General features: G+C 38.8%; 1 protein-coding gene across 1 annotated transcript; it reads left to right on the forward strand.

The window, feature by feature from the left end:
• The first annotated feature begins 19,720 nt into the window (after nucleotides 1-19,720).
• Nucleotides 19,721-20,614, forward strand: LOC113279610. The gene has a single exon (XM_026528291.1). It carries the CDS (start codon nucleotides 19,721-19,723, stop codon nucleotides 20,612-20,614), a length of 894 nt encoding a protein of 297 aa, XP_026384076.1.
• Nucleotides 20,615-21,471: the final 857 nt, after the last annotated feature.

A 21,471-nucleotide genomic window follows, 5' to 3' on the forward strand; every position in this document is an offset into this window, starting at 1 on the left:
AGCTTCGACCCACTTGGTGAAGTACTCTGTCGCAGTGATGATGTATTCATGTTGTTTTGAAGATGCTGGATTGATCTTCCCAATGATATCTAGTCCCCAGCTGTAGAAAGGCCACTGACTATTCACAGAATTCAACGGGAGACAAGGAGTGTGGATGAGATTACCATGGGTTTGGCATTGGTGACACCTCTGAACGTGTGCAGCTGCATCATCTTCCATGGTTGGCCAATAATATTTCTCATGAATTTGAAGAAATAGTTTCCTCTTTCCTTGAGGTTCTCCATCATGTACTTCCTTCAGGATTTTAGGGATTTCATGTTCAGCTAAGCACCTCAGTAAATTTCCACCAAAGATTTTGCGGTATAAGATCCCATCGAGATAGACGAATCTCTTAGATTTCTGAATGAGTTTGACTGCTTGCTTTTTTTCCAGTGGTAGTTCGTTGTCCCGGAGGTATTTAATGTAAGGCTCCCTCCAGTCCCCAGTGTGGTGGACCGTCAAAACCTCCAAGTGATGAGGAGGTGTTTGGGAAGCAAGACAAGATCCTTGTAAAGCTTTTGACTGAGTCTCCATGGATGGCCAGTAGTACCCCATTCTTTGAAGCTTTTTGTAAAGTGTTACCACTAACGTTTGCCCACAGACTTCCTTATGTATGCGCCTGAGTCGTTCCTCCGCTTCGTCGCTCTCAAGACATCGTGATAGAGATCCATCAGGGTTTCGATAGTATAGCCCTCCATGAAGCAAGAAGTAGTTCTTCAATTCCTTGAGGCTGACTTTGCCTTCTGAGATAGTGCTGCTCAATTCATGAATGATGGGTGCTCGCCAATCGTTCGCTGGAATGTCTTCGATCTGAGTGAGCCAAGTCGAAGATACTGTACGCCTCTGTACAATGATCGTTTTCTGTGCTCCTTCGAATTGCAGCTTGGAGGAGAGAGTTGCTAGGAAATCAGCATGCCTATTGTTAGTCTGTCCATGAATGAGAACATACCGTGACCACTGGTTGCATCGAAGAGCATGTCAATGTTGGGTAGAGGAAAATCATCCTTTGGACAACATTTATTCAAGTTCCTGAAGTCTACACAACATCTGATTTGACCATTTTTCTTCTTAACAGGTACCACATTTGCTAGCCACGTTGGATGAAGAATAGGCTTGATGAACCCTGCTGCAAACAGTTTCTGGATTTCGACCTTGATTTGCTCCTCGACTTCGTGTCTAAATTGCCTGGGCGGTTGTTTGACATCTTTGGAACTAGGGACGATGTGTAGGTGATGGGTGACGAGTTTGTCATCTAACCTGGCATTTCTTCGTACGTCCAGGCGAAGACATCTTGATATTCTTTCAATAATTTTACCAGCTCGGTCCGCTCCTCTGGTGATAGCGCTGAACTGATCAGGATTGGCCTTGGATCGTCTTCAGTCCCAATATTGATTGTTTCGAGATCGTCAGTGGTAGAGTCAATGTCGTCCTGTAGTTTTCGTGGGGCATCTTGGACTTCTTCTTCAAGTGATAGCTCACTCTGACACGATTCTTCATGGTGGGAAGACTTTTCATCGTTCTCCCCGATTAATTTTTAATCTTTCCGTCGGCGATAGATGACTCTCCTTTCTACGTCTCGATCGGTCGTGAAGTTTGTCCCTGGAGTTGAGACTTGATCATTTTAGCAGCTGCGGACGACGGATCGGTATCAGCCTTCTCGATAGTCTTCCATCTTGGAAGTGGAGTACTGCGAATCCTGCTTGGAGGTTCCGGGACGCCTTTTTGAGATTCAAGGAACTCAGTATCATAGACGGGAGCATAAGGAGATGATGAAGCCGGAATGCGAACGATCTTGTTGTCGGGAAGGGCCTTCATGCATTGATGGTATGTTGAAGGAACCACCTTGTTATCATGGAGCCATGGGCGTCCCAGTATTATGTGGTAGTCAGGTTCTTGCTCGATCACATGAAACTTTGCTTTCGATCGAATCGGCCCCACCCTCAAATCTATGTATGCATATCCATATGTATGGCTTTGACTTCCGTCGAATCCTGTCATTAGGATGGGATAGCGAACGATTTTACCTTGTGGGAATCTGGCAATCCTGAGAGTCTTCATAGTAACAATGTTGGTGGAAGCACCGGTGTCAACAAGAGCTCTTCTAAATTCGGTGCTTTTGATGAAACCAGTGACATACAATGCTCGGTTGTGTCCTTCATCCGTCATGCTATCTTCTTCTCCAAAAGAGATGTTGTCGATCGAATGTCCAGGCACTAGGGAGACTTCTTCAACTGATGGTGTTGGTGGCGTTATTTGTACGCTGGATGATATCTGGTTAAGTGCTGAAAATGTGTCTGTGCGCTGATCCCTGGAGAAGTGCAAGAGTTCGCATAGATTTTCAATCAAATGTGTGACCTCTTGTTTCACCGGCTTCTCGTATGTGGTGAAGCTGTTGATTTGAGGGTCAGATGACGCCTCAGTCCCCGGTGTTGAGGCATCTGGAGCGGAGATACTGCCTAACTCGGATGTCAATATGATGAGAAAGTCGAGGATGTGGTTTATCGTCTCTTTCATCAGGTCCATGTTTCTGGTATGGACCTCTAGGATTTGATCCAACTCTTCCAAAGTCGGGATCCCTCTGCCCTCCATGCCGCCAGGTGTAACATGAGGAATGTTGTCGTCTGAATTAGTTAAATTAGTCCTAAGACCAACCATCTTGTAAGATTGTGAGATTGCAACCGAGAGAATGATCTCCCGCTGTGGTCGCCAATCTGTGGATGGGGAAAAACGATTTGCTGGTTTTTAAGGAATTGAGGAGACGACCGTACGGAGGAGACTCCTCAAACCGAGCGAAATGTTAAACCTCACACAGATGCACCACTGCAAAGGGGGTGCTTTAGATTCGAGAGATCAATCTGTAGTACTCCGGCCTAAATCAAGACAATGACTGTTCCAGAGTAAATTCGGTCACAAGAGGGGATGGGTTGATCTGTAGGAGGGAATCTGAGAAATGTGTGGAATCAATGGTAATCAAAGATTGTGAGTGTGTGAATTCCGAATACGATAAGTTCTGAGTGATTGAAATTGATCAATTGAGAATAGTTGCTCAATTGATGAGTTGATGATCTCGTGTTGTCGATGAGACGTGAGATTGATGATACTGATGATGGTGATGATTCAATCATGATTCAGAGACTTATTTATATTGCTGGAATTTTAGACATCATGATTCCATGAAGTGTGACAGTTGACCGAATCAAGGAGTGGGGAAGTGGAGATTGTGTTTAAAACCAGTTACTCAACGTGTGGAGACTTGGTCGATTTTCCACCCACTACCTCGTGAATTCCTTCAACTGATTGCACGACTTGCTCACATTCCATCGTGTGTTTGAACACACGTGCCGTAGACCGCCAGACCAAAACCCTAAGTGATATCCCTCCAAGTGACACGATTGACGTCTCGTGGTTTGTTAGTCAATTGATGACTTCGTGGTTTGATGGGACGATGAGTCCATGTAGTCGTTGAGTTGAACATGATGTTCTGAAACTCGTGAATTGAACATGTCATGAGACATAGGTATAGCTCTTACGATGAAGTGATCAAGTATTGCTCATTCGATGGATCTTTGAATATTGATTGTTGAACCAATATTCCTTGGTTTGAACAAATATGTATCATCTGAGCAAGTGTTCCTCATGTGATGAATTGTTGAATATTTGGTCGTCTGAACATGTGTTGCTCGTCTGATGGATTATTGGCAGCGTACCAAAAATATTAATTAGAATACTGGTCGTTGAACCGAGCATAAAATTAATGACCATGAGGTCGTCATAAAATTATTAAGGTTAGAATCTGGAATGATGATCCTTGGATTCAGAAACCCTAATTTGATCAATTGATGATCAATTCATGGTTCGTCAGAATTTCAACCATGGGACGAAGGAGGGAGCGATTACATGGGATCGTGGATCAACCATGTAGTGTCCATATGATCACGTGAGCAAATACGAAGAACTCCTGAAGAGTTGACGATTTGTTGGTGAAAGAATGATTAAATGTTGGTTTAATCATTTATTCGAAAATGCTCGTCTGAGCCTTAGGTGAGAAAATCTAATTAATTTTGACGAGGCGAGGGACCGACCATGGAGTCATGAAACCGGCCCTGGGTTGTCCCATGACCGCCTGACGATCACTTCATGAAAATCCAAAGTGTTTGGGAGAGTTTTGGACCTAATACGAGCAATTGTGCAAATTAGGTCAAAACTGTGAAAATTGATGGGACCGGCTTCCGTGAGCCAAAGAGACAATCTTGGTCGGTCAAGATAGCGTGCTCGTGTCCCCAAGGCGTCCGCGTCTCAGTCCTGAGAATTTTGATATTTTTTTGCGTGCAATTGAGCATCCATTCAAGAAAATATGCCAAAATTAGGGTTTCGACGAAACTAGGAAAACACCATGAGATGATGAAAAATAATTATAAATTTAAGGAATGAGGAGGCGTGGGACCGCCATGGTCAAGGAACGGTCGGCCGGTCGTGATCACGGTCCCGTGGTGCCTTTTCCTTAATTTTATAATATTTTGATGACTTTATGAAAAATTCATGAATTTTGGGAGTTTCCATGAATTGAAGGAGTTTTCATGAGTTCAAGGAAGCAAAAAATATTAAAATAATAAAACAAGGGCGTGTGGGACCGTGGAAGGCATGGCCGACCGTCTAGGTCCCGGTCCCACGAGTTTCCCTAATTTTATAATGATTTTATGAAAAAATCATGAATTTTGAGAAATTTGATGAATTTAGGGAGTTTCCATGAATTGAAGGAGTTTCCATGAGTTCAAGGAAGCAAAAAATATTAAAATAATAAAAAACAAGGGCATGTGGGACCGTGGAAGGCATGGCCGTCCGGCTAGGGCCCGGTCCCACGAGTTTTCCTAATTTTTTAATATTTTTAGGTATTTTGATGATTTGAGGGAATTTTTCCTAACTTGAGAGAAATACCATGAAATCAAGGGATTTGATGAATTCAAGGAAAACTAATAATAAAATAATAAAACAAAGGGGCGTGTGGGACCGGCTAGGGAATGGTCGGAAGGCCAAGGCTCGGTCCCACAAGTTTTCATAATTTATTTTATTTTATTATTATTTGATGATTTGTGCAAAAATACCATGAAATCAAGGAGTTTTTTTCATGAAATTAGAGAAATAATAATAATAATAATTATAAAATAATAAGGAACCGTGGGTGTTGGGCCGGTTGGCCAATGGTCGCGCCCCACACTCCTTTCCTTAATTTTATATTATTTTTATGGATTTATGGAAGTACCATGAAATCGAGGAGTTTCCTCAAGACGAAGGAGATTTGATAAAATGAGAGAATTTTCATCAAATCATGGAAAATAATAAAAATGCATTAAAAATATAAAACTGGCATGGGATTGACCACGACACGGTCGGTCGGTCGTGTGTCCGTGCTCCCAGCACCCTGGTCAATACTGGCATGGGACGAAGGAGATTTGAAATACTCGTTTGTGCGGTGACTGTTAGTGTATCATCGTTGAATACACCTTCACCATTTGAATCGGGGCTTACATACAGGTAGCTCAGACGCCCGGTTGCTTATTATTTATTACTAATTATGGAATTCGGTGGAGAATAATTCACAAAACTGAGCAATAAGATGTTTATTATTAATTCATAGGATCAGCTGAGGATTCGACTACGATTTCAGAATAATAAAGTGAGCATTACCATTCCATGGGATCGTAGATTCGACCACAGAATCAGAGTAATTAAGATTTATCTATTACCATTTATGAGACCAGTTGTGGATTCAATCATGAAATCGGAGTAATGAGATACTATAGTTATTGTTATTGTATGAGATCAAGCCGTGGATTCGATCATAGAATCAGAACAATCGTTATTGCCATTCCATGGGACCAGTCGTGGATTCGACCATGGAATAAGAGCAATTAGGAATAATTAACTTTGTGGCTCTATACTAGCAGGGCAAGCTGTCTAGGAGCATTAATTATCCTGATACGAGCTTGCCGGTAAGTCATATCCTTTATATAGTCAGGGTAAACTTGTCGTTTCTTCCTGAAGACGTTATCGCTCTATACTAGCAGAGCAAGCTGTCTAGGAGCCGTCCATCTCGTGATGCTATATAGAGATAATCACTGAAAGTATTCATTATTCATGAGATATGTCGTTGTCCAGTCGTGAGATTACATACTACATGTACTCTGAGAGAAAGTACTCTACGTTGAGAATTCGATGAGAGACCCGTGTCTCGATACTCACGTCTGATTGCTGAATCAGAGCTTCGTATAATTATGAGTTTACGAATTTAGCCTTTATCGAAAATCCACCATCTACACCTTATTTTATAAATGTTTAATTTCATGTGCACAACCAATTTTAGAAAGTAACCAACTCAAGTATGCAAACGGGTACGCATACTTAAGTAGCCGGACTGAGTTTGGTTAGGCCAGTAGGCGTACGGGTGCGCATACCAATTTACATTCCAAAATCCAGCAGAAATTCACGGACGTGAGACTTCCGCCAGGATGCGTACGGGTACGCATACTTGCTCAGACATCCAACAACCGCCAGTACGCGTACAAGTATGCATACTTAAGGTTCCCGGTTTTGGACTTATACACAAATGTGATAACACACTATGTTTATATCCAAACATGGTTACATGATTCCAAACTCTTTATTTTAATCATTGAAACTTTCTTAGAGGATGACAATAATCGTTTTCACGCACTATTAGCATCAAAGCAATTTTCAAGATATTGAAATAATCATAACGAAACATTCCAAGACTACACCAAATTATTGTATCACACAAATCATTTAAGATGTTACTCGGAAATTTTCACATGATATAAGATGAACTTGGTCGAAGCGAAAGCTTTCCAACACATATTTCGAGAAATATGTAAGCGAGATAAACTTAGCTCGAAAACTATATCGTAATACGACTTATGTCTTAATATGGGAGATAAAATATAAATATATTTTCCAAGTAATAGATGAGTTTCAGTCTCCATATACCTTTTGTCGATGAAGTTCCACAAGTTCCCCTTAGTAGTTCTTCATCTTCAGATGATGAACGCCGTGAAGTCTAAGCTCAACTACACAATCTATGTCCTAGTCCGAGACATCTATAAATAGGCTAGAAATCAAGACTTATAGTTTTGATCACTAACATTGACAAACATTCTTGAGATAGCAACGCATGCGAGTTCGACCGAGCAATGCTCTAACACCGTTCGCATACTAGGTACGCAAACAAGGTTCCCGGACCTGAATCATAACAATACAGTTCGCATATTAGGTATGCATACTGTGTTGTATCCAGACATGGTTAATTTTTCTAAACTCCCATTTCAATCATTGAAACATCCTTAGAAGACGATAATAGCTGTCTCACACAAACTATTAGCTTCAAGTAATTTTCAAGTGATCGAATGGTCAACACGAAACTTTCCAAGTCGATATCAAATGATTGTCTTATACAAATCATATAAGATGTTTCAAGGCAATTTTCACATGATCATCTTTTGACTTAATATTTAGTTTCCAACAAATAAATTGTTTCCAACTAAACTCGTCATGAATAATAATGAACATAGTTAAAGAAAAAAGCTTCCAACACATATTTCGAGAAATAGATAATCGAGATAAACTTAGCTCGAAATATCAATGTGTATAATGTAAAAGTCTATATAGCTATACGACTTACTCTCGTTAGAAGATAGAATAGAATAGACTTCTGAGTGATAGATAAGTTTTAGTCTCCATATGTCTTTTATTAATGAAGTTTCTCCAAGCTCTCCTCAGTAGATCTTCGTCTTCAATCGATGAACGTCGTGAAGTCTAAAGCTCAACTACACATTTTATCCTAATCCGAGACATAGTTATAAGTAGACTAGAAATCAAGACTATAGTTTTGATCAATTAAACTTGACAAACAAGCTTGAGATAGAAACTCTTGCGAGTTCGACCAAGCAGTGCTCTAACACAACCTACAGGTCCTAACACCGGGAAATCAAACCCATAAATGTACAGGTTGTGAACACCAATGGTAGGCTTCACAATCGTCCGGTACCATCTTAGATATTGTGCTTCAATAATATGATGTTGATCATTTAGTTCAAACCTCTCCCATTGATGTCCTATCAATCTATCATAATCTGATGTGGAGACTTGCATCTGTTTTGGGAGGTTAATCACAATTGAAAAAGTATGTTGTAATTGTAAAAGTAGTTATCTCCCAAATACCGAACACCATTAATTTCGGGGTGTAAAAAGCAACTCTTCAGAGTGAATAATCAAGAGTAATTTGTACATGTGAATCTGCGAACTCAGGAAAATCGATGTAAGGATGAACAACAATATTTTTATGGATCCTTCTCATTTATTGATACTTATTAACAAAACTGGAAAGTTCCGCTTTGTTTCCAGCGTCTCTTTCCCAGTTATTCCTTGGTACATGTCCATTATTGAAACTTTACGATATTATCTCTAATAATTGGTTTACCAACACAAAAATAGGTATACCACCAGCTTTGCAAATTAACCTATAATTTAGTATATTGGCCATGTTTGTTTTGGTTATAAAAAAATACTCGATTTCCAAATCATAATTTATATATTTACCTCTATGATGCCCCAGAAACCAGTTAAGTTCTGAACACCTATAGATGTTACATCGAGGGAGTTGTACAATTCTGCTAAAATTGTAGACCCTCAATCATAATTTGGTGCACTATCAAGATTTTGTAACACTTCGAGCCAACCAACATGAGAACCAATGGTTGAGTTAGCAAAGAATGCTTGACCACTCTTTCGAGTTCATCATATTTAGCCTCATTTGTTGAGCCTTCCTTGTCCGTTAGGAAACGCTTCAACATTGAACAATGTATTCCACCTACTTTCAACTCTTTATGATCTGCTCGTATAGGTGATTCTGAAATAAGGGAAGAAGCGTCTTTCATTTATCATTTGACACCCATTCGTTTTTATTGAATGGTACAGGGGCTCCCACTCCACTTGGAATTGCATAAATCAAAAAAAATCAAGGGGGTAATTCCTGTGACAAGAATGATTTCATCTAATTAATTGTTTTTCATTAATCAAGAATTTTTTTAAACAAACTTTCCAATTTCAGAGTCCATGAAATGGAACGTATGCGTCGTAGGCCACCACCTTTCTACAATTATTCTCGTAACCGTTGAATTGTGTTTTCAGTGATTCACATAATAAAACCGACACCAAGGATATCTATCCACTCTTTCTTGGATTGGAGGAGGTAGACTTAGATAAACAACATTTAAATATTTGTATACACCTCCCATTTTATAAAAACCGGGCCGCTCTTGATGCATCTAATTCTGGAACGACGACTACACTCCGCGAAGCAAACTCTACAGAACGATTTTGAGTATTATCGACAATTATAATAGGCACCGGAAGTCTTTCACTTTTTGATCTATTTTTTTTTCCTTAAATTGTTTATGGAAGCCCTCATCACCATTATTTTATACTAAAATTTGTGAATAACAAGTAGAAGATTTTGTTCAGAGAAATTAAGAAGAAGAAAGTGGAGTGGTGGTAGGACTTGAAAGAAGCCTACGACTATGTCTAACTGCAAGTGCACAGTGACGATATGCAACACAGGGCAAGCACAGGTCGATCCTCAGGGACAAGGTGGGTGCTAAAGTTGCTTCTAATGGTCTTTACTAACTGATTCTATGTGACAAAGTGACAGATAATGATTTTTGTGTTGTGTTGAAACACAACTGAGCTATTTTGGTGTAACTGAACTAGTGACAGAAAGTAAAGCTAGAGTGTGAACAAAACAGGAAAGTGCTAAGGTCCTTTGAATCCACCATTGACCTACACTATGAACTCAGCTGATAGCATCATTCTTGTCCTTATAGAAGGTAAGGGTGAAGATTCTAGTCTTCCCTTTTACCTAAGGTGTTTCACCAGTAGATGAATCAATCACAACTAAGATATCAATCCTAAGCACTAACTGTCTAACTAAAGCACAACTAGTCATAGGATTCATAAAAGTCTCTAAGGGATGAGTTGTGGTATAATCACATAGTTTTATCCTAACTACAATGCATACATGGCATGCACTGTGAGAACAAAATGTGACAAACCAAGATTGAAATTTTTCTAGAACAATTTAAGCATTCAAGAATCACACAAACAACATAAATAACATAGTACAAAGCTATGGTTTCATCTCAACCTTAGCTTAGTGAACTAAAACATGATCAAATTATACTACTGGATGAAACATATGAATTAGTAAAATTACAGAACACTAAGAGCTTGGTGCTCCGGCTAGCCCGGGCATACCCCTCACATTACAAACAACATGTTCTATTTATAGTGCAGAATCCCCAAATTTCTAAACCCTATTTTTTGAAAACCTAAAATTTGATTTGGAGATTTTCAATTTGACGTACCCACTTGCGATTTCACCTCGACCCATACCTTCTTCTGTTCTTCCCACTTGTTCTGCTGCTTTTGCTGCTCTTCTTTGTGAACTGTGAACCCTAGCTCGAGTCGTCTCATCAACTCCACACCCTAGGTCAGTGGGATGTGAATTTGATGAAACTCCTAGGCTAGGTAGAGAGATGGTGGAGTTGTCGGGTGGTTGTGGTGGTGGTGTGGTTCGAGGTCTGGTGGTGGCAGTGATGGCAGGAGATGGTGGTGGCGGAAGTTGCAGGTGATAGGGAAGAGAGGAATTTGGGGAGAAGAGGAGAAGAGGTCGATGAAGAATGGGTTAGGGGCTGTTTGGTTTGTGGTATAGGTGTTTGGCGTTTGGGTGTTGAGCGGGAGTAGCGAACTTTGATGCACAGCGAGTAAATAGCGTTGGATGATACCATATAGATTGAATCGAACGGCTACGATGGAGAGGTATGTAGCGACCGTTGGATTATGAGATACAACAAAACTGACGGCTTCAGATGGAGTTAGGTACTATGTTTTTGACAGAAGCTTCGGATTTTGATGCACAATGATGAGGTGGCCGTTGGATGATGAGATGGATCCAATCTGACGGCTCTCATGGAAATGGGTATGGATAATGGAAATGGATTTGGGTAAGGGTTTTGGGCCTTGGGTATGCCAAGCCCATATCTTCTTTAAGAACAATTCTTCCTCTTCAAGCCCACTTTTAATTGATCCGGCTCTTGCAAACATCAATCTTCGCTGCCTTTCTGCGGGAGTCTTTGCCGTTTCTTTGCTCTTTTCGCTCCGTGAGTTAACCAGACTTTATTTAGTACCTAAAAATGCAAAATTAATTGAGAAAAGTATTTATTCTTGAAAACAACGAAAACACAGAATATGGGATAAAATGGAGCGTTTGTGCAAAAATGATGAGTTAAATGCCAATAAAAAGGTGCAAATATATACAATATTTGGCACTCATCAAATACCCCCAAACCTGAATTTTACTTGTCCTCAAGTAAAACAAAACTAAGGAAATCCTACCTATACCACTGTCGCTGGTCTTTCGATTGCATTTAGCGAATGCAATAAGCCTTTTAAACCACTAAGTGTCCCTACTGGACGAGTTGAAGTCTCGTGAAGGTTTGATTAGAACGTACCTACAAAGTTCTAGGACAAAATATAAGCTCAGATTCCATGAAATGTGACATGTGCAAGACAGTAGAAGCTCACAGCAAAATGGAGATGTCAATCTAGCTATCAAAGGCACAATGCTAGCACTGATAACAAATAAAGACATGTGATAAGAGTGTAAAGTGTATCTACACATGTGTAAAGAAAGATCGGATGTTATGACTACTAATCACCAAGAGATAGTTTCTCAGGATAAGAACCGAGGTCGAAATCTAGCTAGCTGTCCGGACTTTACGAGAATTGTGAATGAGTTGGAGGTATTTCACAATTACTCGCGTTGTACATCAATGGCATACACCCTTCCTTGCTTATAACACAAAAACACAAAAGATGACTCTTTACATGACTCTTATTGACTACTCTCTTTTATTTTTGGAACAAGAGAGGATGGAATTGATAAATACTTGATTTTATTTTATTTTTTTTAAATTTGATTTTTTTCAACATGGTAACACTTTTGATACATAGACAAAAAGAAACAAAAGATTACATGACTCTTAGCAAGAGGTAGCCCTTTTTGATGCACCCAGTTAAATTCGATGGTTGTCTTTCTTAATGTAACCTCCACCTTCTATCCCAACCAACCAAAGAACAAGCTAGTCAAGTTTCGTTCAGTATTCTAAAGTGATTGGCAATCGTGACTTCCGATAGAACACCTCAAGGATGAGGCTATACATGTATTGGTAGATCGTGCGCGTGCAAGTTTCTTATCACTATGTGAATTGGCTAGAATCAGGGTGCCTAAATATCTAGACTAAGAATCCTTATGTTTATATACATGCACAAGAGTCAACATTTCAAGGTAAATGAGCTCCATTTTTATGTTTTTTTTCAAATTTTTTAATTTTTTTTTTGATTTTTTTTTTCAAAAAGAAAGAGTTCTGTTTTCAATTATAGCATGTTATCAAAGTATCTACTTTTCACCCACAAACCTAAACTAAACATTGTCCTAAATGTTTCAAAAGATAAACATGATTATAACACATACCATGAGAACGATGCTAAGTGTAGAAAAAGGAAAGAGATTATCGGATATTGGCGAAAACAAGTTTTGAACTCCATTATTCAAGGCAAAACCCAACAGTAACTCAACTGAATTCACATTGGGTTAGCACAATATATACAAGAAACATATGATTCCACTAAACATTACCTACCAGATTATATACAAACAATTCACTATATACATACAGTCTAAAGAGTTGAGGATCAACCCAAAAGACGAAGTGTTGAAACATAGACAGTTTCAAACAACTATAGTTGGACTGAAATGCGAGTGAGAGTGAAAAACCAAATGAGCTACCCCTAAACCTGGATTTTACACTAGATATACTATTGGATACAAAATCTCGCAGTTTTGGGGGTTCATCATGCACAAGGTCTAACTCGAAATGGACTTTGCTAGGGACGGGCAAACATGCATATTCCAACTGTGGCTCCTTAAAGGTATTGTATTTAGATGCAAAATAGTCCAAGAGGACTTGGGAGGCACACAGTTCCATGCCTAGATTAGGTATTATCAGAAAAGTTGGTTTTACAATATTGTTACAAACCAAATCTAGGTTGGGTGGAAGGCTATCAGATTGTGACTTAAGTAGGAAGGTGACATCTAAGTTTCTCACATGCATGATATCAAGAGTACCAATATTATCAGTCACATCAGCATTTTCTAAGTCATAATCAAGTTGTGTAGCATGCTTATCATCACAAAACAATTGCACAAGTCCAAATCAGAATCATGGTTATCCGAAATATCCAAATCATCATCAAAAGAAGCAATATATTGTGGCTTAAGTATGGAATCAGACACATCAACTATATTTTCATGCATAGGATCATTAGTGTCAACAAAATATTCAACATTACCTAAGTCATGCTCTTCACAGGATAACTGCACAATATCTAAATCAGTAGCCTCATCACATGTATATGGAATACTAGAAGAAACAGCATTCATGAAGGTCGGGGTAGAAAAGCCTAATGTATTTGAACCCAAAGGTTCCATAAAATTTTCATCATTGACATGTTCTTCTAACATAACATCATCATCATCATCACAAATACATGAAAATCCTATTTTGTCAAAACCATTAGTGTTTTTCGTCCATACATCTGCCTCTAAAATAGGTGAATATGGATTGACATTTTCAGCAATAGGGTATGAAACACTATATCCAAAATTAAGCTCATTGGGAAAATCAACATCTGACTCATGGTGATTACCCATATCATGTGGCATGGTCCTAGTTTCCCTATAGGTTTCCCACTGATGGGTTTTCTCTGCAACTTCAGCTAGAAATGACCATGCATCGTCCATAGTTTTATCAATGAACTCACCATTACACATAGATTCAACCAAGGCTCGAGACTTAAAGTCTAGTCCCCCATAAAGAATGGCGACCAGTCTCCACTTCTCAAGGCCATGGTGATGACACTCAAACAACAAATCATTAAACCGTTCAAAATAATGAAAAAGTGTCTCTCCATCTAACTGGACAAAACAATTAATACTTTGACGAATAGAGATGGTCCTATGATGGGGAAAGAACTTTTTGACAAATTGATTTGTAAGTTGGTCCCAAGTGGTGATTGACTGCGGTCTCATACTGTAAAACCCTGTTTTAGCCCTTTCCTTTAAAGAAAATATAAACAAACGCAATTTCAAAGAGTCTTCAGACACATAATCAGGTTGTATATCCCGGACAATTTGTTCAAACTCTCTTACATGATTATAGGGATTCTCAGAATCGAACCCTCGAAATATAGAAAGTATTTGTATCATGCTTGCGTTCAGTTCAAATGGGCCATCAGTATGGGTAAGACGATACATGATAACTGACTTATTCTGTTAGAGTACATGTATTCATGGAGACTACGGGGTTTATTCACATACTCGCCCATTGTTTTCAGAAAAATTTGGCTTTGATGGGTTTTGAAAATTTTTGGATTTGTTGGGTTTTGAAAAGAAAATTTGGTTTGAATGTGGGAGAAAAATTTTGGTTATTGGGAGCAAATTTGGTTTTAAAATTGGGAGCAAGCCCACATTGGTGGGAGAATGCACAACCCACTAGGCAGTTTGAAAAACAGCCTACAGCTGTGAATTTGGATGAAGTTTGAACAGGCCCAGTTGGTATTTTAACAGGTCCCAAAGCATAGCACAGTAGTCTTCAGGAGGCCCAACAGGTTATTTGGAAAGTGAGGAGCCCAACAGGAGTTTTTGAAATTGGAAAACTTGATAGATTTTCAAAGATTTTAAGCCCACTGTTCTCAAAGTTCCAAAGTTGCTGTTTCGAGTATAAGGCCCAGTTAATGTTCAAAGTTATAAGCCCACAGTCCAATTAAAATTACAAGCCCAAAATTCCAAAAACACAAACCCACTGTTGGGTTTAAAATAATATTATAATCCAAAAAAAAAATATATAAACCCAACAGACAATAAAGAAGGCCCAGTTGGGCTTTGCTAATGGGTTCAGGCTTACTTGTTTTTGGAGGGAAGCCCAGTTGGGCTTTTATCCCCTTTTCTTTTGTTGCACAGCCCAGTTGGGCCTTGTTCAATCTTTCAACTCCAACAGCAGCAGGATCACCTCTTTAGTGGCAGTAAGCTAGCTCACAGCCCACAACAGCAACAGGTCATGGTCTGGTGGTTTTCAGAAGAGAGAATTAGTTCTCACAGCAGCAAATTTCATGCATTCAAGATGACACTGCTAACTCAGTATACAACTCAGGCATTCACAACATCAAATTTCAGCAAATTTCACAGTTGATAGCACCACACCACATTCAAAGCAACAGATTTCAGGCATTCAAGATGACAGCAGCACATTCAAGCATTCACAGTATGTTAAAATTCACAGTTGCACTTGTTATAGAACCAAAAATGACCCAATGGTCAATATGCAGACTTAATGCTCAAGTACTCCAAGCAAATGCAGTAACAGATGCATTTGTGGCAAGGCCAAGACTGGGAATCAGGCAGTTACAGGGCAGGGCAAAGCTACAGACGATGACAAAATGAGCAAAGCCACAGATGCAGTGATGCTTTGCAGGTATGCAGGTGACAGAACAAAGAGAAATCTAACACATATATACACAAGGTTACTGTTTGCTAAGTATGCAAATGAGGCAGACTATGTTACATGGCAGACTAAGCTAACACATGACAGGCTAAGCTAACATATATATACAAACAGTAAGCCAAAATGAAGTGGAATGCATGGAAAATGAAAGTGCAGTGAAAATGAAAATGCAGTGATGCTAAGTTAACAACTACAAAATGGCAGATAAACTACAGCTAAGATGAAGTGGAATGATGATGTTATTAAACTATTACAAAATGGCAGATCAAATAAATTAGTTACATCTAACACTATTAACAACAGAAAAAACAAAAATCTAACACATATATACAAGCAGTATATTAAAAATCAGTAAAGTGGAAGAAAAGAAACAATCACACCGCTACCGAGTCCCCGGCAGCAGCACCAAAAACTTGGTAGGACTTGAAAGAAGCCTACGACTATGTCTAAATGCAAGTGCACAGTGTAGATATGCAACACAGGGAAAGCACAGGTCGATCCTCAGGGACAAGGTGGGTGCTAAAGTTTCTTCTAATGGTCTTTACTAACTGATTCTATGTGACAAAGTGACAGATAATGATTTTTGTGTTGTGTTGAAACACAACTGAGCTATTTTGGTGTAACTGAACTAGTGACAGAAAGTAAAGCTAGAGTGTGAACAAAACAGGAAAGTGCTAAGGTCCTTTGAATCCACCATTCACCTACACTATGAACTCAGCTGATAACATCATTCTTGTCCTTATAGCAGGTAAGGGTGAAGATTCTAGTCTTCCCTTTTAACTAAGGTGTTTCACCAGTGGATGAATCAATCACAACTAAGATATCAATCCTAAGCACTAACTGTCTAACTAAAGCACAACTAGTCAGAGGATTCATAACAGTCTCTAAGGCATGAGTTGTGGTATAATCACATAGTTTTATCCTAACTACAATGCATACATGACATGCACTGTGAGAGCAAAATGTGACAAACCAAGATTAAAATTTTTCTAGAACAATTTAAGCATTCAAGAATCACACAAACAGCATAAATAACATAGTACAAAGCTATGGTTTCATCTCAACCTTAGCTTAGTAAACTAAAACATGATCAAATTATACTACTGGATGAAACATATGAATTAGTAAAATTACAGAACACTAAGAGCTTGGTGCTCCGGCTAGCCCGGGCATACCCCTCACATTACAAACACCATGTTCTATTTATAGTGCAGAATCCCCAAATTTCTAAACCCTAATTTTTGAAAACCTAAATTTGATTTGGGGATTTTCAATTTGACGTACCCACTTGCGATTTCACCTCGACCCATACCTTCTTCTGTTCTTCCCACTTGTTCTGCTGCTTTTGCTGCTCTTCTTTGTGAACTGTGAACCCTAGATCGAGTCGTCTCATCAACTCCACACCCTAGGTCAGTGGGATGTGAATTTGATGAAACACCTAGGCTAGGTAGAGAGATGGTGGATTTGTAGGGTGGTTGTGGTGGTGGTGTGGTTCGAGGTCTGGTGGTGGCAGTGATGGCAGGAGATGGTGGTGGCGGAAGTTGCAGGTGATAGGGAAGAGAGGAATTTGGGGAGAATAGGTCGATGAAGAATGGGTTAGGGGCTGTTTGGTTTGTGGTATAGGTGTTTGGCGTTTGGGTGTTGAGCGGGAGTAGCGAACTTTGATGCACAGCGAGTAAAGAGCGTTGGATGATCCCATATAGATTGAATCGAACGGATAGAGAGGTATGTAGCGACCGTTGGATTATGAGATACAACAAAACTGACGGCTTCAGATGGAGTTAGGTACTATGTGTTTGACAGGAGCTTCGTATTTTGATGCATAATGATGAGGTGGCCGTTGGATGATGAGATGGATCCAATCTGACGGCTCTCATGGAAATGGGTATGGATAATGGAAATGGATTTGGGTAAGGATTTTGGGCCTTGGGTATGCCAAGCCCATATCTTCTTTAAGAACAATTCTTCCTCTTCAAGTCCACTTTTAATTGATCCGGCTCTTTCAAACATCAATCTTCGTTGCCTTTCTGCGGGAGTCTTTGCCGTTTCTTTGCTCTTTTCGCTCCGTGAGTTAACCAGACTTTATTTAGTACCTAAAAATGCAAAATTAATTGAGAAAAGTATTTATTCTTGAAAACAACGAAAACACAGAATATGGGATAAAATGGAGCGTTAGAGTACAAATGATGAGTTAAATGCCAATAAAAAAGGTGCAAATATATACAATATTTTGCACTCATCAAGTGGTGTGAGTGAAAATTGTTGTAAATGAAAGAATTTATAAAGTTTTGAAATTATAGCCGTTGGGAAAAGAGTCGTTGGCTTTTTACCCTTGACGGATCATGTGCGCCCTATCGCGGATTTTGTCTTCCCACCAACGGTTTTTCTGTATCCACCGCGAAACTTCGCCACCCGCGCATATCTTTTCCAATAATCGAAATCTACCTTTTCCCGTCTACCTTCCTTTGCAAATTTTGTATTGTGTTCACTTCCACATGAACCACCTTTATCTGTCAAAAATAAATAAATAAACTTATTTTGAAAACAAGTGTTAGTCTCACTAACAAACACGTCCTAAACCAAAAGGAGTGATAAAGAGGTATATATGCTCGATTAGACATCACTTTAGTAAGAACCTGTCTGGATGTCCCTTCAGAAGTTTTTTTGTTTTTGTTTTTTTGACTTCTGAAATCAGAAAAGTTAATTTTTTGCGAAGCAAAAACATTTTGCTTATGAGGACTTCTGTTTCTGGTATCCAAACAAGCTATAAATAATGGTTAGCTCAAGTGGTAAGCAACAATCTAGTAGTCTATTTTTCCGACTATTTTTTTTTTTTGTTGGCGCATTGTTTAAGCAGCGTCTACCAACATCACAATATCATTAGAAAATGTGAGAAATTTTCAATTCAGATAATATAGACGAATTTTTCCTTCGCCAAATGTTATTGTAAATATCATCGCAACTAATCATTTTATGTTGCTAGATCAAAAATGTTCGAATCGTGGGAATAAAATATTTTATATGTTGGAATGTTTTTTGCATAGATATATGATCTGTAAAGAGACTAACGTACATCACAATCAAGGCGAAAAGATGAAACTGACTCGTCCAACAACACTAAGTCTCTTAAACAATAAATACTAGTGTTTGAAAACTTTACGAATCAAGCCAGATATGTATCCAATAAATCGGGTATACAATCATACCTTACTCAAATAGCTCCTAGTCAGACTTCAACTCAATTTCTTTTTTCTATTCATCAGTAAAAACTTGGTGCTGACGAGTTTCTGCGAGACTCAAATATCATCACACTATGACTTTACCACTGTGCTACAGACATCGCCCATACTTCAATTCGAGAATCGGAAAATAATAATTAAAGAACAAACAATAAATAAACATCTGACACGACATGAGTCAGAGGCAGCCACACTAATTATACCATATCTTTTTTGTTTTCTGGATCTTACTCAATTTTTTGAGTCAGATCTAACTCATCTGACTCAAAAATATACGATTCAGTGACTTGGTTTCATGAGTCAGGGCATTTTGTTACCCGCTTCAAACAGGTTCGAATCAGGGATTAGGTCTGAGTCACATAGCGAGTCAAATCTGATTCAAAATAACAAACAAATGATCTGACATGTGACTCGGATCTAGACACCAAGTCAAATGCAAACAAACATGTCGTAAGTCGGATTTCTGGTCCATTGAGAAAAGGTGTGAAATACTTCTGTGTCAGATTCAAATCTCGAGTCAGACCTATTGAGAAAAGGCGAAAATGCATCGGTAATCGGAGAGGAGTTGCTTGCCACATCCGTGAACACAAAACCCCAAAATAGCTGAACAGGTTTCCGCATTGACCACAATAAGTCCTTTCGTTTCCGCTTCTGACCCTTCCTATCTAAGATCCTGCCTGTGAGTAAAGAGCCTCTGTCTTGAAGTGTTTCTTCTCAAACAGCATCATAAATCTCTTCTTCCTCATGGGTCGGATGAATCATCCTTCTTCCTGTCCTGAAGATCGCCCAGGTGCTTCATCATCAGCAGAAGAAGAGAATTCAAAAAGTGAAGCTTCAGAAGGAGAAGCTGAAAAAGTCGAGATTTCAGGAAGTGAAGCATCAGAAGGAGAAGGAGAAAGTGAAGATGATTCTGATGATTCCAACTTTGTTGAATCCCTAGAGAGTCATAAACGTAAGCGAACCAAAGCTGCAAACAAACCCACTTCTTCATCTTCTTCAAAAGCAAAATCAAGTAGTAACATAGTTGAGAAGAGACGAAAACGAACACCCATTTCAAGGCTAATCAGTGTTGAGGATGAAATTGCGATTCTGAAAGGCTTGAGGGAATGGAAAAGGAAAGGTTGGTTCCCTCTATTAGCTGGTCAAGAGTTTACTGATTATGTTAAAGACTCGTTGCATTTTAATCCTGTAAATAAATCTCAAGTGGTTCGCCAAGTTTGGCAATTGAAGAAGAGATTTTGTAAATTCTTAGAGAAGAAGAATGATGATGATGCAGACCCTGTGTTTGAGGATCCTAATGATTATAAATTGTATTTGATTATGAAAGATATTTGGGGTGATGAGTACCCAGTAATAAGGAAAAAGAATGTGAAGTATGATGATGATGATGATAATTTAGGAAGGAATGGTAATGGTAGGGAAGTGAAAGCTAAAAGGGAGCTGCTTGATAAATTACCAGTGTTGGGAATAACAGATTGTATTTCGGAGGAAGGTTTGAAGTTGATTGGTGATGCTAAGGTGAAGAAGTTTGAGAAGAAATGGAAGAAATTGCATCAAGAGGAGCTTCATTTGAATTTGAAACGTACGGAATTGATGGAAGAAATGACACAGGCTCTTCTTGCAGCTGTCAAGGCGTTGAAGGATTAACTTTTGCGAGGTAATCAGTTATGGGGATGGTTAATGCATGTCTTATTGAAATGCTTGTTAGTGCTGGTAAGTTGGGTACCTTTTCTTATTATAGAATTTGGCCAGTCTAGCAGATGTTTAGGTTTTGAAATCAATATGACATGTTTGATTGTCATTTTTTGTAGAATTGTTTACGGGGATATGCTGCCAGTGTCTGATTTTAAACCTTTTAGTGTTCTAAATATTTCTGTAACTGGAGACTTCAATGTTTAAGAAAAATGTTAACCATTTTAAGATGAAATCTTCTCCGGTTTAAGTTGTCTAGTTTTGTTTGGAAATGCAGAATCAGGGTAGCAATTACCATGTGTGAACTCTATATAACTATTAGTCTGAGAAATACTAGATTGCAAAGAAACAACTTGAGTGCAAAGAAATACTAGATAATTGTTACTTGCTGACAGATTACTCGTCGTTCTTGTCCCAGTTTATCCCTAGTTGCATTAGAATTGGAACAATGCTTATTGAATCTCTTTGTTACTGTATCAATTCCTTGTATTTTAGCATTTATCTGTAAATTGTCTTCATCACCAAGCCATAGCAATGGTTCCCTTTTGTATCTACACATACTGAATTAGGAGAAACAATGAGTGCCCACAGAAAATTCTTGTGTGAAACATACTGAAATCTGCTTCAAATATGTAGTGCGAGGTTTTCATTGTTTGGTTAGAATTTTTAAGTGTAATATAATTGCGAAGATGATGTTGGATGCTCATATGTCACAAGGAGCTGCAACTTCAAAGAATACGCAGAATTAGAAATCATACCATTCTCACGGTTGAAGACATGCCTAAACACTTCTCCAACCAACTCTTTATATA

The sequence above is a fragment of the Papaver somniferum genome, chromosome 5 (genome assembly GCF_003573695.1).
Source record: "Papaver somniferum cultivar HN1 chromosome 5, ASM357369v1, whole genome shotgun sequence".
NCBI classification, from domain to species: Eukaryota; Viridiplantae; Streptophyta; class Magnoliopsida; order Ranunculales; family Papaveraceae; genus Papaver; species Papaver somniferum.

Coding starts and splice junctions, on each gene's coding strand:
- LOC113279610 (XM_026528291.1), top strand. CDS start 19,721: ATGAATCATCCTTCTTCCTGTCCTGAAGATCGCCCAGGTGCTTCATCA.